General features: G+C 39.3%; 1 protein-coding gene across 5 annotated transcripts in view; it reads left to right on the forward strand.

Annotated features, from left to right (window-relative positions):
- The first annotated feature begins 4,065 nt into the window (after positions 1-4,065).
- ARAP2 (ArfGAP with RhoGAP domain, ankyrin repeat and PH domain 2) overlaps positions 4,066-18,005 on the forward strand; it is a 115,387-nt gene continuing 101,447 nt past the window's right edge. The window contains exons 1-4 of one of the 5 annotated variants that reach the window (XM_015862520.2): positions 4,072-4,221; positions 9,963-11,022; positions 17,036-17,106; positions 17,969-17,970. In XM_015862520.2, the coding sequence (XP_015718006.1) occupies positions 10,124-11,022; positions 17,036-17,106; positions 17,969-17,970 (972 nt within the window). In that variant the 5' untranslated portion in view covers positions 4,072-4,221; positions 9,963-10,123. Of the gene's footprint in view, positions 4,222-9,962; positions 11,023-17,035; positions 17,107-17,968; positions 17,971-18,005 lie in introns of all 5 variants that reach the window. The other 4 variants (XM_032444250.1, XM_015862521.2, XM_015862518.2 and 1 more) reach the window with 4 other exon arrangements.

Consider the following 18,005-nt stretch of genomic DNA (forward strand, 5'->3'; position numbering starts at 1 on the left):
TTTTGACAGTATTCCAACTACAATTTTAGGGCTTCCAGAAAGCATCCTTAAGGGTTACCTTTTCTCTCCGGCTTCTAATCAGCCTGCAGCCGGAGGTGGCAGCTCCATCCGAACATCTGGCTATTCCCTCTGTCGATGAACCTGCATCTTGGGCGAATGTTTCCTAGTTGGCGAGCTTCGTTACCATTAAGAGACAAGCTGTGGCCCCGTTTCCCTCCCAGGCAGGCGAAGCAACCAAGAAGGATACCCCTCGATGCTTGACGCCGTGTGGAACTCCTTTCTGAGCCCTTGGATTTCATCAGCTTCCAAGAGGTCGACAATAGTGATTTCCTCCTCATCATAGTTCTCTTCTTCAAATGCCTCTTGGTTTTTCCTTTCGCTTTTATTTCCGGCTACGGCTCCATGCCGGCACCTGGGGTCTTCTGCAGCCCCCCCTCTGTGCTTTCCTTCTTTTCGTTCTAGAGGCTTGGACACACCGTTTTCCATTTCTTGCCTTCCACAGGGGCAACTGATATTGGCTACTTGATCGCTCTGTGGACTGATCAGAATTAACTTGGGCTTGAATCTCAGTCCTGGAAACTCTCTCTCTCCAGACAAATAGGTATGATACAAAGGCACGGTATGATAAGCCAACCCCACATAGAGGGTTTACCATTTTAATCTCTGACCCACAATAACTCACTTTATTCTTGAAGGGTCCTTTAGTGTTCAAGTTGTGAAATCCGCATGACAACTGCGGGTCCCCATGCTTCTAGGAACTTTTCCTAACCTTTCCATATTCCCTGCCAGTGCATCTATTCTTGGTTCTGTGAGGAGACTTCCGCATAGAACGATGATAGGATACATATATGCTTTTCATAATAGTGATAACATGGATGCAAGTATTGACCCTATCTCTACAGTTATTGAAAGGCGTGTGGAAATCTGAAGAGTACAACCTAATAAATAGGGTTTTTTTTATCCTGTACATGAATAAACATGGTTGGGTCTGTATAGATGCCTGTTCATCTGGGTGCAGAGTACTTGTAAGATTTCGCAATTGCCATGCTGGGATGCAGAGTGTTTGTACAGTTCCTAATTCCATCTGGGATGGGTAGGTCCAAAATTCTGACTCATAACACATCTCATCAAAGTTACCAGGGCAGGTGTCTCCTTCAGTATCCACGCTTATTAGGCTATATTACCTGACAATTCCACAACACCAAAATTATGGTGTTATTTAGTTACCAATACTTTAAAGAAGATCATAATTGCTTTCATCCCTTAAACAGAGCAACTGGGATGAAGAGTGGATCTAGCTGGCAGGCTCTGTAAAGTCAGAGCTAGCTAGCTTTGCTCTAAGGGAGAAAGAAATCCCTTTGTTTTCTAACACAAAAGTTAGAATAGCAGTGGCTGAGAATGTACAGCAGCCCTTAATGTTGACAATTTGTCTGGTATTTCAAGGTCACGTTCTCAGTGAGCAGCTACGAAAAGATAACCTCCCCTGACGAAGCTCTTTAAGGAGTAAAGAGAGAGTTGTTCTAAAGCTAAAAGCTCTATGCCCGCATTCTCCACCAAAAATCTGTCACGGGTTACTTAGATTTACCTATGCCCGTGACAGGGGAGCCACCCCGTGGCCCCTCCGGGGCCCCGGAAAGGAGGGGAAAAGGAGTGGAATAAATACAGCGACATCTAAGGAGGAAAACTTATTTACTAAAATATGATACCGAATACAAGATAACACAATATATATATAATTGAGGCTAACAAATTGAACGAAACAGAGAGAGAGGTCCCCGAAAACCGAGAGGCCTACTGTGAACTCTAGGCGACACGGTGGAACGCTTCCCACTCTCCGAGAAGTACGAGAGAAGAGGAGGGCACTCCAGCCTGGGAACGAGATTATACAGCTCCTGGTCCCGTGACTTCTCATTAACCCTGTTGTTCTCTGGGATATGTAGTCTTCTTCTGTGGACCTGCACATTCAGTATCCATATTACATGATGTTATGGATGTGGAATACTGATACTGATAGCAAAATACAAACCATGACAGGAGGTTGTGATGAGGAGGGGCTTGGCCTCTTCTGCAGGCAACAAACAGGACCTGAGGAAATGGCCACAAGTTTTGTGATCAGATTGAAGTTTAGACTAGACATAAGAAGGAACTTTTTCTTTCAGAGAGTTGTCAGGCATTAGAATGGCTGCCCAAGGAGGTGGTGGAGTCTCTGTCCTTGGCAGTGTTCCAGAGGCATCTGGATGAGGAGCTATGAGATATGGTTTAGTGGCTTGTGGTAGTAATGGTGATGGGAGGACAGCTGAACTAGGTGATCTGGTAGGTCCCTTCCAACCTTGTGATTCTACAAGTTCTATGATTCTATGTAAACACATCTGAGGAGGTCTTGTGTTTAAACCCCACCAGATCTCCTACTTTGTTGTTACATATTGTATTCTAGACAAGTAGCTAGTTCTGTGGAGACACTGTGTCAGGGTGGTACCATGTTGTGCTCTGAGGGAAGGCACTGCCAAAGTAAAGAAATTAATATAGTTTCTGAATATAGTCTCTTTTAGTGGATTCCATGTGAGTGCCTGACAGCTGTTTTAAACATCAAGGGGCGCTGATCAGTCTCTGCAGCAGATCCACTTCCATGGATAAATTATACTGGTTCCCTGGCAGAGAAGAAAAGGTGAGATGTATAGAAGGACTTGGAATTTCTTGATAGAGTTGTGCTCAAGAGTATCAATCAACTTCAATAGCCAAAGACTGTCAGGAAAGAGAAATTCAGCCCAATGTGACCTGCTAATGAATTGGGTACGAGCATGGCATGGCAAGCCAGACAAAAGAAGTAGGTTTCTTGTTGACAAGACCTGAATATTTCAAGTATTTTACATTTCTGTGGTTAGATTTCCTTTTCTAAGTTGGCATTTATTGACATTCTTACTGTTCTGAATAGGCTTAGCTGGAAATCTTATGCAAATCTGTGTTCGGATGAGTCTGTGAGCAATTGGATTAGAATCCAGAAAGGCCATGTCCAAAAACAGCTTTAGTCTACTTACCTGAATCATATCTGTGAGGTAATGTTTGAAAACACTGTGGGCCTTGTGCAAACAATTGGGAGTGACACTGAGCCAGACTCAGCCACAACACTAATGAAAACTTAGTCAAGAAAATGATGAACTTCTTCATATTATCTAAAAAACAAACAAACAAATCTCAAATGAAAAGTTTGCACCAGTGTTGGACTTCCTTGTCATAAAAATTGCTTGCACAATGCAAGCTTAGGAGGAAAAATTGAGTACATTTGTTGGTTTTGAGGCATTTAATAACTAGGAAGTGCAGCAGGATCTCAGAAGCGCTTGAGCATGGATGGAATTGGTTCTGTAATGCCGACCTTCATATTTGTGTTGGAGAGTGAAGAAGTTGTTTACTTTCCACGTGTGATCCCCAAAACTCATTTTACTGCTTGGTGCTCCACAGGCACCAAGACTTCTTAAGTGTCGTTATAAGTAAGGCTGTTTACTACCTCTCTGTTTAGCATGCAGTGAGCAGTCTTTGAAGAAGCCAAAAGAACCCAGGTTTACTTCCTCCTGAATGACGGCTTTAATTATCGGTCTCTCCTCAGCAGCTCCTCTCTCCCTTTCTGCCTCAACAGAGTGCAGGCGTCGGACTTCAGCTGCTGGAAGCCCGGTGGTGCGCCCTGGGGTTTAGTTACAGTCAAAGGTGATACATGAGGAGGAAGATACTGTGCCCACTGAATCCATGAAAGCACTTCCCCGTCTCACTTCTTGTAATAAACATCGTGGCAGTAATTCGCAAATGTAGGCGAGCTGCTAGAAGTGGGGAGATTAGACATTCTACTTTAAACTTAGCAATTTTATTTTATTTTCTAAACAAGCGATCACTCAATGGCGATGCCACCGGCTCTAAGGGAACGGGGCTGCATCGCACTCGGGGTCAGCATGGAGCCCTGCACTCGTCGGCTGGGCCCCAGAAACGGGCGGCCCGCCCCGCGGCCCACGCGCGGAGGGGCGCTCCCCACCCGCACCCAGGTGCGGCCGCCTCTGGAGGGAGGGCAGGGCGGGCGGCAGCGAGCTCCGCGCCGCGGGCGCGGCTTGCCCTGGAGCAGCGCGGGGGTGGGGTGCGGTGTGGAGGCAGCAGGAAGGAAGGAGAGAGCAGGGAGAGAAAAGACGAAGCGGCCTGAAGTGCAGATTTCTTTTGCCCTTCTGTTCTTGGCTATCAGAGGTAAAACAGCCTCCGCGGGCGCGGAGCTCTCGGGACCAGGGTTGCGCGGTGCCCTGCGCGAGGGCGGCCTGCTTGCTTTGCGCCCCGGCCTGCGCGGACCGCTCCTGGGCTGGGCACCGTGGGGCAGCCGCTGCCCCGGCCTCGCCGCCCCCTCCAAGCCGCAGCGGGTGGCTTGTAAGTGGGCAGCTCGGGGCGAGGCGCGGTGCTGGGGGACGGAAAACGGCTCGGAAAGCTGGGCTCTGGCAGGAGGGAGCTGGGAGGCAGATAGGAAGCACTTTTCCTCCTTCTTGCTTTTTAGCTCTGTTATGTTAACGGTCTGTATGTAAATGTAATACCGAGGAGCTGTGCTTTATTTACTCTGTGAGTAGTTTTCGGGAAGTTAGACGGAAGCTTCTCGGTAGCTGCCCATGTATTCCTGGGAATTCTACCGAACAGTGAATGAAACTCACTTTGCAGAAAGTCGGAGGGGCGCTAAGATGCCCTCAGTGATACAGGGAAGGCGCAGAGCGAGGAACAGTGCCGGGTGTTGCCGCAGCAACTCGCCCCTGTGCTCCGGCCGGTTCCACCTTCAGCTGCTTATTCAGTTTATCGCTCCGGAGACGCTTCTTTACGCTGTGTGCGAGCTGTCCCACTGGAATTTCTTGCTGAGCGAGGTTTGACTGCGAACTAGCAAAGTTGCTGAACTTTCCTCTGAAAGAGAGGTATTCTGCAATTAAAAACAAAGACAAAAGCAACTAAAAGCAAGAATAAGGAAACAATTTGACAGAGGATGTTCTTAAAGTATTTCCTAATCAGGCACTGTGTTATGTTTAGTATCTTCCTTGCTTTTGGGGAAAAAAGCACTTCTAGTTTCATGACTGCCATAGGTTTTGTTGTCATGTGTTGACCCAGAGGTTAAGTAATGCCTTTAAAATGGTTGCTCATGAGAGTTTTTCTGAGCATGCAAACAGCTTGCTGATTGCATTGTGTTGGTTTTTGGAAAGATCTGTAATGATCCACGACTTTCTAAGCCCAGTGATCTCATCCTTTTGTATGTAGTTATGTACAATGGGAAGATGAAATTCACTGGCAGATTTGTCTGTCCTTGGTAAGTCTTAGGGTAGTTGTTTAATTCTCTCCCCCTCTGTTTGGAACTTATCTAGTACGTGGTTGAGCAGAAGTTGGGGGCAAGCCTGAACTTGCTTACATTTGTTGAACTCATCACTGAAAGTGAGATTGGCTTGCCATGCACTCCTAAAGATTTCTTAAGACTAATATCAGTACTATTCTTAAAAGAAAAGGAAGTTTCTTTTGCGTATGGACTAATGAGAAAGAGTGTTTTATATTCAGCTATTTCTTTTTGTTCACTCGATTAAAAGCTGGTTCGCTTGCTTACTTCAGCTTAGATTCATTTATCCTGGCATATTTTCCAGTCAGTGTCATACTGAAAATTTTTCCAATTTGGAAATCATGGAGTGATGGCTGTATTAGTTGGTGGTGGTTTGGAGACTATTAGATGCAGGAATGTATCATACCTCCATGTGAGGAAAAGTCTTGAAAGTGATGTATTGCTTTTCTGTGCCATTATCGTTCTGTTTACGTCGGGGCTAAACAGCTACTGATTTCTGCAGAACAAGTATAGCAGCTGTGCCCCTCTGAGTTCTTCTGCATCATTGTTGCAGCTCCTTCCACAAGAGTGGGAGAGAAGAAGGATCTTAAAATCATACTGAAAAGTGTGTGAGAAACATCATCTCTGCAAGAAAGTAAGATGATCCCTTCTAAGACTTAGGATGTGCAAAACAAATTGCAATTAATCACGTGCCAGAGATATATTTGCTTAGAAGAGAAGCCTAGGATTCCCTTGTATTGTTTATTTTTCTACATAGCTGTCAGCACACTGTGTACTTATTTTTGTAAAACTGATAAGTTGAATGTCTTCCAAGCAGCTTTATTTTGTATTCCCACTCTAACAGTCTCCCAGTTGTATAAACTCATCAAATGGCTTTTAACTAGGTTACTTTGCATTGGAGGATACGAGAGTGTATTAAGAATCAATTTTATTTAGGCATGACCAAATCCTCCTCCCCATCCTCCATTTTGTTTGTTTTTTATTGTTTGTTTGTTTGTTGGTTGTTCTTTTTGGATACTTCTTTCTGCCAAATACAATGGGACAATCTATTCGATGCTACTTCTGAAAGTGAAAGTATGGATGCAGCCATGTAAACTAAACTTAGATACTAGTGTTTCTACTGTTTACTTATTTATTCCTTGTGATACAAATGTTGATCACATGCACATACAAATGTGCATATATTGCTACATCCTCATATACACTGTTGTACAAACTTTTTGGATTTGTTATGCCTTATTCTACAGTACAAGTTATGAAGGAGAATGCATTCTTTTTCATTTATTGTAATTACTTTTAAATAGTGTCCTATTTTGGATGAGGTGGTTCTTGGGTTCTATTTTTTCTGTATGCGTTTTGAGGCTAAAACATTGCAACATAAGAAATGATTTACTATTTATCCTCTAGCTTGTGATATATACACACACCTGTTTGTAGATTTATTTAGTTGTATGTTACTTGCAGCATCATCTGAGAGCAGTTATGCCAAAATAAACATAATCCCCTTCACGGATACACCCATACATGACAGTGAACTTGCTACTTAGCGAGCTGCATTAGTAGGCCAGATTCGTATGATTTCTTTAAAAGGGCTTCAGCTGGAGATGGCTGCTGAAACAAAGAATGGCCTTGGCCTGCAGCTCCCAGCATTGCTGGCATTTTGTGGTCAAGAATGTCTCCTCAGCAAGCAAATTTTTCCTTTGTCAGTCTGCTGTGTACTATGTTGCAAAATGTGCAGCAAAAAGAAATAATGTTCTACAAATTTGGAAGCAGAGTTTGTTCTACAGTAGATAATCCAGTGTGTTGTGGTTTGTACAGAGATGGATCCAAGTAACTGATAATATGTGGTTGTCTGAGTTCCCGAAGAAACAGAACTGGAGGTGTTCCAGCATAAGGTGTGGGCAGAGACACTGCATGTAGAAAACATAGTACTTAGGTACAGAAAAGTGTAAGTAAATAAAAGCTGCTTACCTAAGTGACTTTTTGTCATTGCTGAAGGTGGAAAGATTGAAAGAATGATACTGAGTGAAAATCAATGCTAACACCTCAGGGATAAAGACCCTAAATGGCACCACAAAACCAAGAAAGATGGAAACTGCTGAGATAACCAATTTCAGCATCAATTTTGAAATACTTAGTTTGAAATGCTAGCACTGAAGGTTTTTTGTTTTTTTGTTTTTTTTTTTTGTTTTTCATATGCTTGAGTGCATGTACTTTTTTTCTTAATGAGCACATGAAGCACTGAGACACAAACAGTTCCTGCCTGATTTTTTTTGCTTGCCTCTGTCATTTCTGTAGTAGTTACTCCATGCTAAGAATATAGATTCAACTTCTAGACAGAATGTCTTTATATACATATAAAGTTGTCTTTATGTAAAAGTGTCTTTATGTATATGTCTTTATATACATATAAAGTTTAAAGTTGGACTTTATATGTATTTAGTTTATATGTATTTTAGTATATATGTATAAGTTTATATGTATTTTGGGGGGTTGGACTCGCTGATCTCTAGAGGTCCCTTCCAACCCCTAAAGTTCTGTGATTCTGTGATATACATATTTTTCAGGAGTATAGACGTGGGTGAGGGGCAGTAGCATTGAATTTTGTTTTATGAAGGGGCTTACATGAAAAGCTTGAGGAAATTCTGATGCTTGAAGTCTTTAAAGGAATGGTAATGATTTAGACACCTGCTCAGGCTGAGGAAATCAAATTCTTGTTCTAAAAGCTGATTATTCATCTGTTTAGCTCAATCCAAGCTTGTTTGAATTGAGGTGACTGAGGAATCATTCAATGAGAACTAACTCCTTACCAACCTCTCATCTCTGGTGAGAGGCTGGTATTGGATTGGCCTGTAGAGTTGTCTGTCCTAAGCAATTTTAGTTGTGTGTCGTTCTTATTGTGGATAGTGTGTTGCTGCTTGGAACCTTTGTGAACAGAGATCAAAGCTGATGGCCCAAGGACTGAAGTTGAATATATTGTCAAGAATGTAGAGAGTTGTTATAAATAATGAAACTTACATAAGAATAGTGCTGTGTTGATATATGTGTGTGTGTGTGTGTGTATATATATATATATGTACAATCTATGTATTTTTATATGCATTTCAGAAAAAAATTAGATTTGTTCAACTTTTCTTTTTCCTCTTACCATGCCACACAGATACATGGTGTAAACGTGAAGATTTTTTTTTTCCCCTGTTTTTTATTATGTCTTTTTGAGAGTCTGAATAATGATTTAGTTACTCTAGTGCATTAGAGAAATTTTACCGGAAGAGGTTTTATCCTTCAATGGAGCTAATGATACAGCACAGAAGTAGTTCAATTCTAAATAATAAGTAGTGTCCTTTTTGTTAGAAAATATTTTGAAGAATAAGGTATATGTCATACCTTTACTTCCAGCTTGTTTAAGTCTTAAGCTACACTACTGAAGCTGCTTTTTCTTCCCTTAAGTCTAGCCTGTGTGCCAGGACAGTTGCTACCATCAACAGCTTTCCCTAGGGCCAAGTTACTTTGTATACAGGAAAAGACAGGAGGAAAAAAAAAACAACCTTGTTGTCTGCTGTTGCCCTTAAGCCTTCAAAGGCATGTGGCTTCAGGGAGTGTTTCAGACACCTTCAGAATGGTAGTTTCTCTGTCTGCGTTGAGTTGTGTAAACCATGAATTTGGAAAGGGCCATGGAAGGAGGAAGAGCTGGTTTGAGTTCACTCCGGGGAGTACAAAAACTGAGTTGGAAAATACCGAGGAGGAACTGTAGTGGGCACTTGAGATACTGAAGGTCCCTAGCACGAAGGCCAGAACTTGACTCTGACTGTGCATTTGTGCCACTTTGTTACTGAGGGATCTGCTTCCTTTGGATCTGCCAAAGTTGAACAGCTGGGAGTCATCTGGTTCCTGTCCTCCCTCATGGCAGTTCTTTGAAGGGCCTGATCCGTGAACTGTATTTTGATCAATCCACAGTTTTCTGGCTATGGTTCTTTAAATAACTTAAGCAATATTTTTTTTTCCACCCACTCATACATTCTCAGAAGTGAATCTCTCTCTCTGCAAACTCTTGTAGTGGTTATGGCACTTTATCAGTGGGATTCTCATCTGAAACTGGCTTGAACCCACAGTTCACTAAGAACACTGTAGTCAGTGATTTTACTCCTGTTGAAAATGTATTTCTGTGTTAAGGAGTGTGTAAGACTCAGAAGATGAAGTAGTGTCACCCCTCTGCTGTTAATTGGTGCTAACATGGCAGTGAGGAAGCCCTGGGTTCCAGGTTCTGCTCTTAGTCTGCTTTTTCTAACCTTTTTATCCAAGTACTGTGAAAGTGTGTCTGAAGATAAGTGGTTCATATCTTGAAGCTACTAGGATTATGTTTTAAAATAATCTAAAATTTAAAATAATATGTTTTAAAATTACTTGGTTTAAGACTTTGATTTTGCTGGTTTCTTTATAGAGTTGATTATACGAGGATGGAGAGGTTATGCTATTTAACCTACTTGAAATTTTCATAGTTAAGAAAGTTTTAAAAATTACTGTGCAGATGGCAAGGAGCCTTTCAGAATTTTATCCAAGAATAATGAGAATTCAAGCCTTTTAATACAGTGATATTTCTCATTTGTCCTAATTTTGTTTTTATTTTCCGTAGGTTTGCAGTCTTTAAAAAACAACAACAACACCAAAAAACAGTTTGAACTAAAGAACCTCTAAGAAGTGTCTCAGAGAAACTGGTGTTTTCTATTGGCTGGCTGACAATAAATTTAAGAGTTCTGTTGCTAATGATAATGCAATTATCCTGACTTTTTCTACATGACCGTCAGGGGGAACATTCGGAATGAAGCTGCCATCATGTCATCCACAGGCAGTGGCACTGATATCGAAGAATTCTTGGTCAACATTAACTTGGGGCAGTATCTTCTGAACTTTAAAGAACATGGCTACAATGTTGTTGCAGACTGCGTGGGAATAAATAACAGTGCACTTCAGCAAATGGGAGTATTGCCTACAGGCCATCGCAGAAGGATACTTAAGCAGTTAGACACTGCTCTTTCAAAAATGCAAGGAAATACTCTTCCCTGTGACAGTTTAAAACTCAAAGAGTTGAAAGGTTTAGAAAAAAACCAATATTCATTTTCAGATGAGGATTCCCCAATAAGCCCTTTAAATGTAGGTGAGTCTGGCTTGATACCTGCTACATCATTGGCACAACGTCCTAACAAAGCTTACACTGGTAAAGAAAGGCTCAGACTTGGAGAGCAAAACCTATTGGAAGCAAATGATGAAAGCTTTACAAACTCAGATTTTTCTAGTTTATACCAAAATTCAGACAGCATACTAAAAGCTGTAAGTGGAAGTATGAAGATGAAAACCGAGTCAGATACATTGCTGGAAAAAGCTGCTGCATACCAAACTGATGAGCACTTGGCTGACTGTGTTGCATTTTGTGATCCTCTTCCACTTGCTCATTCATATGAAACAAAATACAAGGAAAACAAACATCAGATGTTTGCAGTTGAGGAGGATCTATCTGATAGTGAGCCACATTCACCGTTTGTTAAGTTTAAAGGAGAAATGATAGACAATGACTTGTATGATTCTTGTACACAGAATTGTGTGAAAGTATTTCCAAGAACAAGCCGCTCTTTTATATTAAGGCATCGACCAGTACCGGAAATCCCCGAGTCAAGCAAAACTGAAACTTCATCAAGGTAATTGCTGTTCCCTTTTAATGATGAGTTGCTTTCCTCATAGAAGTTATGGAATGGTTTTGATGTGAAAAGTAGGGGTGAGAGGTATTTTTGTGGATTATTTTATTTATTTTTTGTATGTGCTGTAAATATAGTGGATCCGGAATGAGTAAAGCCCAACTAACCAAAGAAGGATTAAGCTTCAGTACAAGTTAAAAGCACAAATGAGAATATTAGGGAAACTTCAGAAGTATGTGCATTATAACCTCTGTGATCATCTGTGCCTTTTATTTTAAAATAAAAGCTTATAAGAAAACAAGTCACATTGTTTAAAAATATCTAGGGAATTTTACACAGCTGCATGTATTAATGTGCTTTTATCTGAAAACTGAGGCAAAATTTGGAAAACCACCTTGTCTATTTCATGCACTGTATGGTGTAGCCGTTCAGAAAGAATGCGTCTGTGTGAAGAAAGATGTATCTGGTGGATTGCACACATGGACATGGGAAGATGATTTTAAGTCTTAGCCTTAAAACACAAAACTGCAGTTGATTTTATGTTCTTCTAAAATGGAACAGAATACATAATGGTGAAATAAATTGCTTTACACTGTGGGTCTAAAGCAAACACTTTCTTCATGATCCCTCTTAGACTGATTTCTAAACTCATCATCATTTAACTGTTCAGAGTATGAACGCAACAGGTTAGTTTTTGGCTTCTGCTGGTATTTGCACACCATCAAAGCCTGGCTTTTAATGATGCTTGCAGTATAATTTTAATTTATTTATTTCAGGAATTCCAGTAGGAAGAAATGGGGGAGGGGAGCAAAGAGGGAAAGGAAAACATTGCATTGCTCGGTTTCAAAATACTCCTGTGGTGTGTGTGTGTGAATTTTTATTCCTTCAGAATGCTACCCAGTGGCACTTACTGTCTTGAATAAACTTTTGTTGCTTCTTTTGTAAAGAGATGATGAAATATAAAAGCCAAGGTTTGGTATTAGAACTTAACTCTGTTAATAAGTCTCTCTTAAGTATGAATTTTAAAAATAAGATATGATGAATGAGCAGTTGCCCATAATATTATGAGCTCTGTATGCAGTGTATCTTCCCACAGCATCTCAGAGAGAGGAAAATTTCATGCAAAGACATATGCAAAGTTTTGTTACTGCATATATATCCAAATAATGAGGTTGCACTTTTAGTCACTTTTTTTTTTCTTTTTTTCTTTTTCTTTTTCTTTTTTTTCCCCAAACCACTAGCTATGCCTGGAAGGGATGTGTCTGAGAATGTTTTGTATTTATCTTGTCTTTTTCATCAGCAGTTAGAAACATCATTAGCAAGTTTACACATGCCTTGAGTGCAGAGTTTTCCCAAGCATTTATTAGTTTCTTTCAGATTGTTGAAAGACACAAATGCTAAATGTTGTAGTAAAATTGTTTGAACAGGTGGAGAGGCAAAGATTCTCTGCAGCAAGTAAGAGATCTTTGTGTTCCTCAAAATTTTTTTCATCGCTGCTTTCTGAAACACCAAGAAATTGTGCTTACTGAAATGAAAGTGTAAGCATTTTTCAATGGGGAGTGCCTATACGTTAACTTTTATGGAATAAAGATATTCTGGCTGAGCTGAAATGGGAACAGAGTGCAAAAAGATAATAATAAGTAGCTGCTAAAAGAATATTCTTTTTTCTTCTGAGAAACAATCAGCCAGTAGAAAGAATATGCTGTACTTATAGTGTTCCCACTATCAAAGTAAATTCTCCAAATCCTGATCTCTTAGTGACTGATGTGTGAGTGGGTCACCAACTTCATTACCCACCGTTCCGGTTTGTGAACTTGAGTTTATGTTCTTCGTCTTTATGCTCCATTTATAACAATGTTAAAATCTTGAAGGACAAGTAGCAGGTCTGTCTGAGGAAGATCAAGGGTAAACCAGAACTTAAACTTCACAGACACATTCTTGATTAACCCTGCTGGGTACTTTTTTTCTTTTTCTTATTTTCTTTTTTTTTTTTTTTTTAGAGGCAAGAAATTAGTACTGAGCTTTCAAGTGGTAGCTTGCAGCATCTTTAATCTCAGGAAAGATCATATCTTTCCTATAGGATTGCATAAAGAAATATTCTCAACTGACTGCTGTTGATGGATGCTGGTTTCCTTGTAATTACATTGTGTGAAGGCTTTTCCCATACAGGCAGAGAATTCCAGCTGAAATCTACTGGGAAACCCAGTGTTGTCTTCTGGTCATGCATGTATATTAGTCATAAAATTTTTATGCAAGGAAGTGCTTTTCTCATGATCTCTTGAGTGCCTTCTGGCACACCAAGTTGATACGGTACATTTCCTTGTGGCACTTAGTATTGCTGTGACCGTATAACTTTTTATTCCTAATAATATACTTGCCTTTTTTGCAGTCTTAGCTGCTTTCCTGTGCCATGCTTGTGCTGGTGGCTCTTGCCTGTAACAAAACATGTTGTCATCTGGTGAGACATCATGATAATTTGGAAGTTGGTACTATTTTGAGTTCCAATGTGCAGTGAAATCCTGAGCCCCTGCATTTTGTATTTAAGTCACTAGTCTGAATTTGTTAATATGCTTTCCTAGTAACTCTGTGGGATTGAACAGAGTGGGCTCAAAGTTCTGGATCTTTCAATAGCTTTTCTTCCACATGTGAGTTAAAAACTGATGTCTCTGAAAAACAAAGCACTGAAAGTAGTGCAGTGGAGCTAACCACATACATGCCTGCAGCCATGATTAAAGATAGTAAGTACAGAGATAGATCTGAAGGCTCTGCACGCTTAGGACAGTGTCCTTTAGCAGGCACTGATGGGTGAAATAGCTGCAGTTGCGCTCATTGGAGCTGCAGTGCTGTTAATGGAAGACCTGAGGCAGATTTATAACATGGTAGAGCTGGTTGTGACACCAAGTGTGTTTCCACATAAGTTATGGTGGAGACTGACATACTCCATCTACATGTGGATTTCTAGACATCCTCCAATTTAGTCACTTGTACTGTTCAGTGATGGTGTTGTGTAGATTTCTCATTAAAAAAAGAATAGACCAAAAATAATTACAGAAAAGCTGCTGCCCTGAGGGTGAACAAGTTTGCTTGGCCTTCAGTCAAACTGTCCACTGCAAGCAACTTGCTACTTCCGTAGTGGACACTTAGTACGGCTGGCATTCTACAGACTCTATTTCTAACATAAAAGTAATCAGAATTGCTAATGAAGTTCCCAGCCTGATCCTGCTCTCTTTCTTTCTGCTCCATGTTCTTCCATGCAGAGCAATTTTTAGGTACTAGAAATGGATCTCTGCCTTCCTACAGGCAAGCATCTCAATTAATTTGCTTGTACAAGCAGCCTTTGAATCCCAGAGCTCTAATGCAGCCCTCTGGAGTACTTTGGACATGTTTGTGTTATTGGAGGGTTAGAGCTGGAGCTGACTAGCGAACACGTTCTGAATAAGTCAGAAAACAAAAGTTGCATTCATTTAAAACAGCAGATGTGTGCCAGTAAGGGATCTGAAGCACTGGTTGCTTGCACTGTGCTCTGTCCCTCACATCACTTGTGAGATGGCAGGCAGGGTGACCATAGAACAGCTCTGCTCTGCCCAGCTCTAAGCTCTCACCTTTCCAGTCTCTCAGCATTTAGCAAGTTGCTGCCTCATCACACCCTTTCATCCTGTTTGTGCATGAGGAAAGAGAGGTGGGGAGGAGTATGCAGCTTGGGCCACATCCTGTATCTTGAAAATAATAGGTCTTAATCTCTACAGTTACCAGATTTAGGAGAAAAAATGATAGAAATTGTTATTTTCTCTTTGTATAATCGGAACTTTTTGATTATATAAGGGTGAGGGGAAAAGAGGAGTGTCTTATTTTCCCCCAGGTAAGTATTTTATATTTTTCTGTTATTCAATTCAAGAGTTCATTTAGTACAGTAACTGAGCACTGATAAATTCTTATTTTACATCCTGCATTGTACGGTGTTGTGTGTTTTTTTTCCTTAGTATAATCACTCAAACGTCAAACCAAGCTATTCCATTCATTTCTGGAGATAGTTTTTACTTGACATAAAGTAGAACTTCATTTTCCAGAAATTCCTCTCAAATTTATTTTACATTTCAAATAAAAATCCTACTATTTGCTTTCTAGCAGATTTTCTTGCTATGTATGAATTACATGCGTGCAAGCATGTAGAAATAATAATAATAATTAAAAAAGCAGGTCTTTTCTTATAGCAGGTGATTTATTACTTATTTTTGATGAGTTTATCAGTATTACTTTTGACTCATTACTATTATGATTACCCACTTCTAAATCCTTCCACTCTGAAACTAAGCCATTCACATGACTGCTTTACATAAAGAACAAAAGGATCAGTCTAAAGGCTCTTCAAGTCAAAGCTGTTTATCATCTCTTTCTCTGGAATTCATGTTAATACTAGTAACAACAAACGTTTATGTTGAAAAATATTAGTTTTGGCTTCCTTGTAAACATAGCAGGTTAGTTCAAATGCATCAAATATGTGATGTTAGTTTGCTAATGAAACTTTGAAAGATGTGGCTGCATCAAATTTAGTAAAATGTTTGAATAGACACTAATTATTTTGTTTTTTTTTTTTTCCTCATTATAATATATAGCGTAAGTTGTTCTTTAGCATGGAGCTAGGTTGTAATCCACTTTGACTGGGTCAAACCCATTCTGTGATTTCTGAAGCAAGAATTTTACACAATATCATCGGGAAGCATAACTGGTATAACAAGGATAACATGAAAGGATAACAAATAACTTTATAAAGTGATGCTTCTATGTTGAATTTAAGCCAGTAACTGTTTTTTGAGGACAGATTTAGGCATGGATTAAAAAGAATGTAGTATGTAAATTCATGAATGTATGCCTTCTGTCATAGAGAAGCACCAGCTTGTATTATGAAACAATTAAATATGAACTTCATGAGTCAGTATTTCTAAAGTCTCAAGTATAGCTAGTCATAAAAGAGCAACATTTCTCAGTATGTCTAGTAGGGAAATGAAAATCAGATATATTGATGTTTTTATTAAAACATACTTATATTTGGTTTTGAAGGGCACAGGACCCCCAAACTCATTAAAAACTGCAGCAATCTTACATCTTATGTAGCATTTATCAATCAGTGAGTATTCTGCAAGGATGCACGAGGGTTCATCTCACTGTTATTTCAAGCAGAGAAAATAAAATAGAGAAATTACTAGTTATTCATGCTAACAAGTGTGATATCAGAGCACTGCTGCAGTACTGAAGATAGGTTGGACATGTGCTTTTTCAGGCATGTTTTTTTTTTTCTGTTCTGTTATTCTAAGGTTGCTTTCTCAGCCTGAAATATCAGTAATAATAATGAAAATGTGATCTTAACTGGCATGTGCCACTGCACATGAAGTTTCTGAAATGCTTAGGGACTGGCACAGTGCCAATAACAAAATGATTTTTTTCTCGTGTGTGCATTTTTACACACGCACACACACATATGCACTTTCTTATCTACCTATGAAATGCATCATGGCAGTCGCAAGCAAGTGCATAATAATTTCAGTTATGTTACAGACTGAAAATTTAAAGGGAAAAAATCATCAATGGGAATTAAAAATTTGCAACGTTATTTCTTTACACTGGATCTAGGTTTTTCTGCTAGACTCACTTTGAGCTTCACTTTTGAAGACTGTCTTTGGATATGCAGTTTTGAGTGCAGTCAGTCATTATGAAGTAGAAGGAGAAGGTAGTTCCACACACTTCCCTAAGGTCTAAATGGGTATTAAGACCAATTCAAAACAAAAAAAATTCTGAAGACATTTACTGAGGTCAGTGAAGTATCCTGTGTCACAAACGGAGAAAAGCAAGTGGTTGGGTACTATTTAAATTCAACCAGGAGACTTTTCCAAGACTTAAAATTGACTATTTTAACATTTATATATATTCCTAATGGTGTGTTTAATTGCATAATATGCTTTTGTTCAGTTTCTGGGATATTTCACTTAATGTTTTCATTTTGTGCTGTATTTTGTTCAAGTTCTCTTCAGAAAAGAAGAAATGCGGATCTTATACATGTACCTTGTGCTGGGAGGCAAGTTTCACAAAAAAGTGAGTCAACATGCTAGTACTTTTCTCTTGAATATTCAGGAAAAGGAAACCTTAAACCAAAAGCTGAAATCTAAAATTGACTTGCTTATTTTAAGAAATATCAGGCTTCTAGGAGCCTAAAAAAAGTGATGCATAAAATAGCAAAGCACGTAACCTAACCACTTCTCCTTTTTTTCTTAGTTTTTGTTTATGAAAAAATAAGATGAAAATTAGAAAATCCAGACTTTGAACTTCAGTTATATTATACATGCCTTTTTTTGACTATGATATATTGAGTTTCTAAGATTGGATGAAGGTTGTTAGAAGCAGAATCAGCTTTTTGTTGAAAGCTATGAGCAGCGTACTTTTGACTAATGCTGCTGAATGTTGGTGTGAGTAGAGTACTCCCAGAAATAACAGAAAATTAATTGTGTTAAATAGTTTACTGGAAGGAAATAACAGTTTTGTAGTGTGAGTTGCACTTACAAAATGAGTTTTTAGACTCCAGAAGGATGTCTTGTTTGAAATTCTGCGTATTAATTTCACACATATAGTTGGTGATGGAATGAAAATTGAGTAGAAATGAATTTTTTTTTTTTTGTTTACTTTTATGGATTTTGTTTTTTCAAAGTTGGAATCAACTTTGCAGTTATTGCTCCTGAGTACAACAAGTGTTTGTTTGTTTGTTTTTTAACTTGATAGCCTGTATGCAAGCTATATCCAAGTCATATGCAAGGACAAAGGTGTAGTAAACTTAGTGAAAATAATATAGGGTATCATCTGAAAAAAAATTAATTGAAGTTTAGATAGAAATGGGAAATTATTTCTTGTTTTTCAATTTTTACTTTTTTTAAAACCCCCCTGAGGTGAAAAGAAAAATCAGAAGTAGAAAAACCTGTCCCTTGTGATTTTTATCTCTA

Source organism: Coturnix japonica, chromosome 4, assembly GCF_001577835.2.
Source record: "Coturnix japonica isolate 7356 chromosome 4, Coturnix japonica 2.1, whole genome shotgun sequence".
NCBI lineage: Eukaryota > Metazoa > Chordata > Aves > Galliformes > Phasianidae > Coturnix > Coturnix japonica.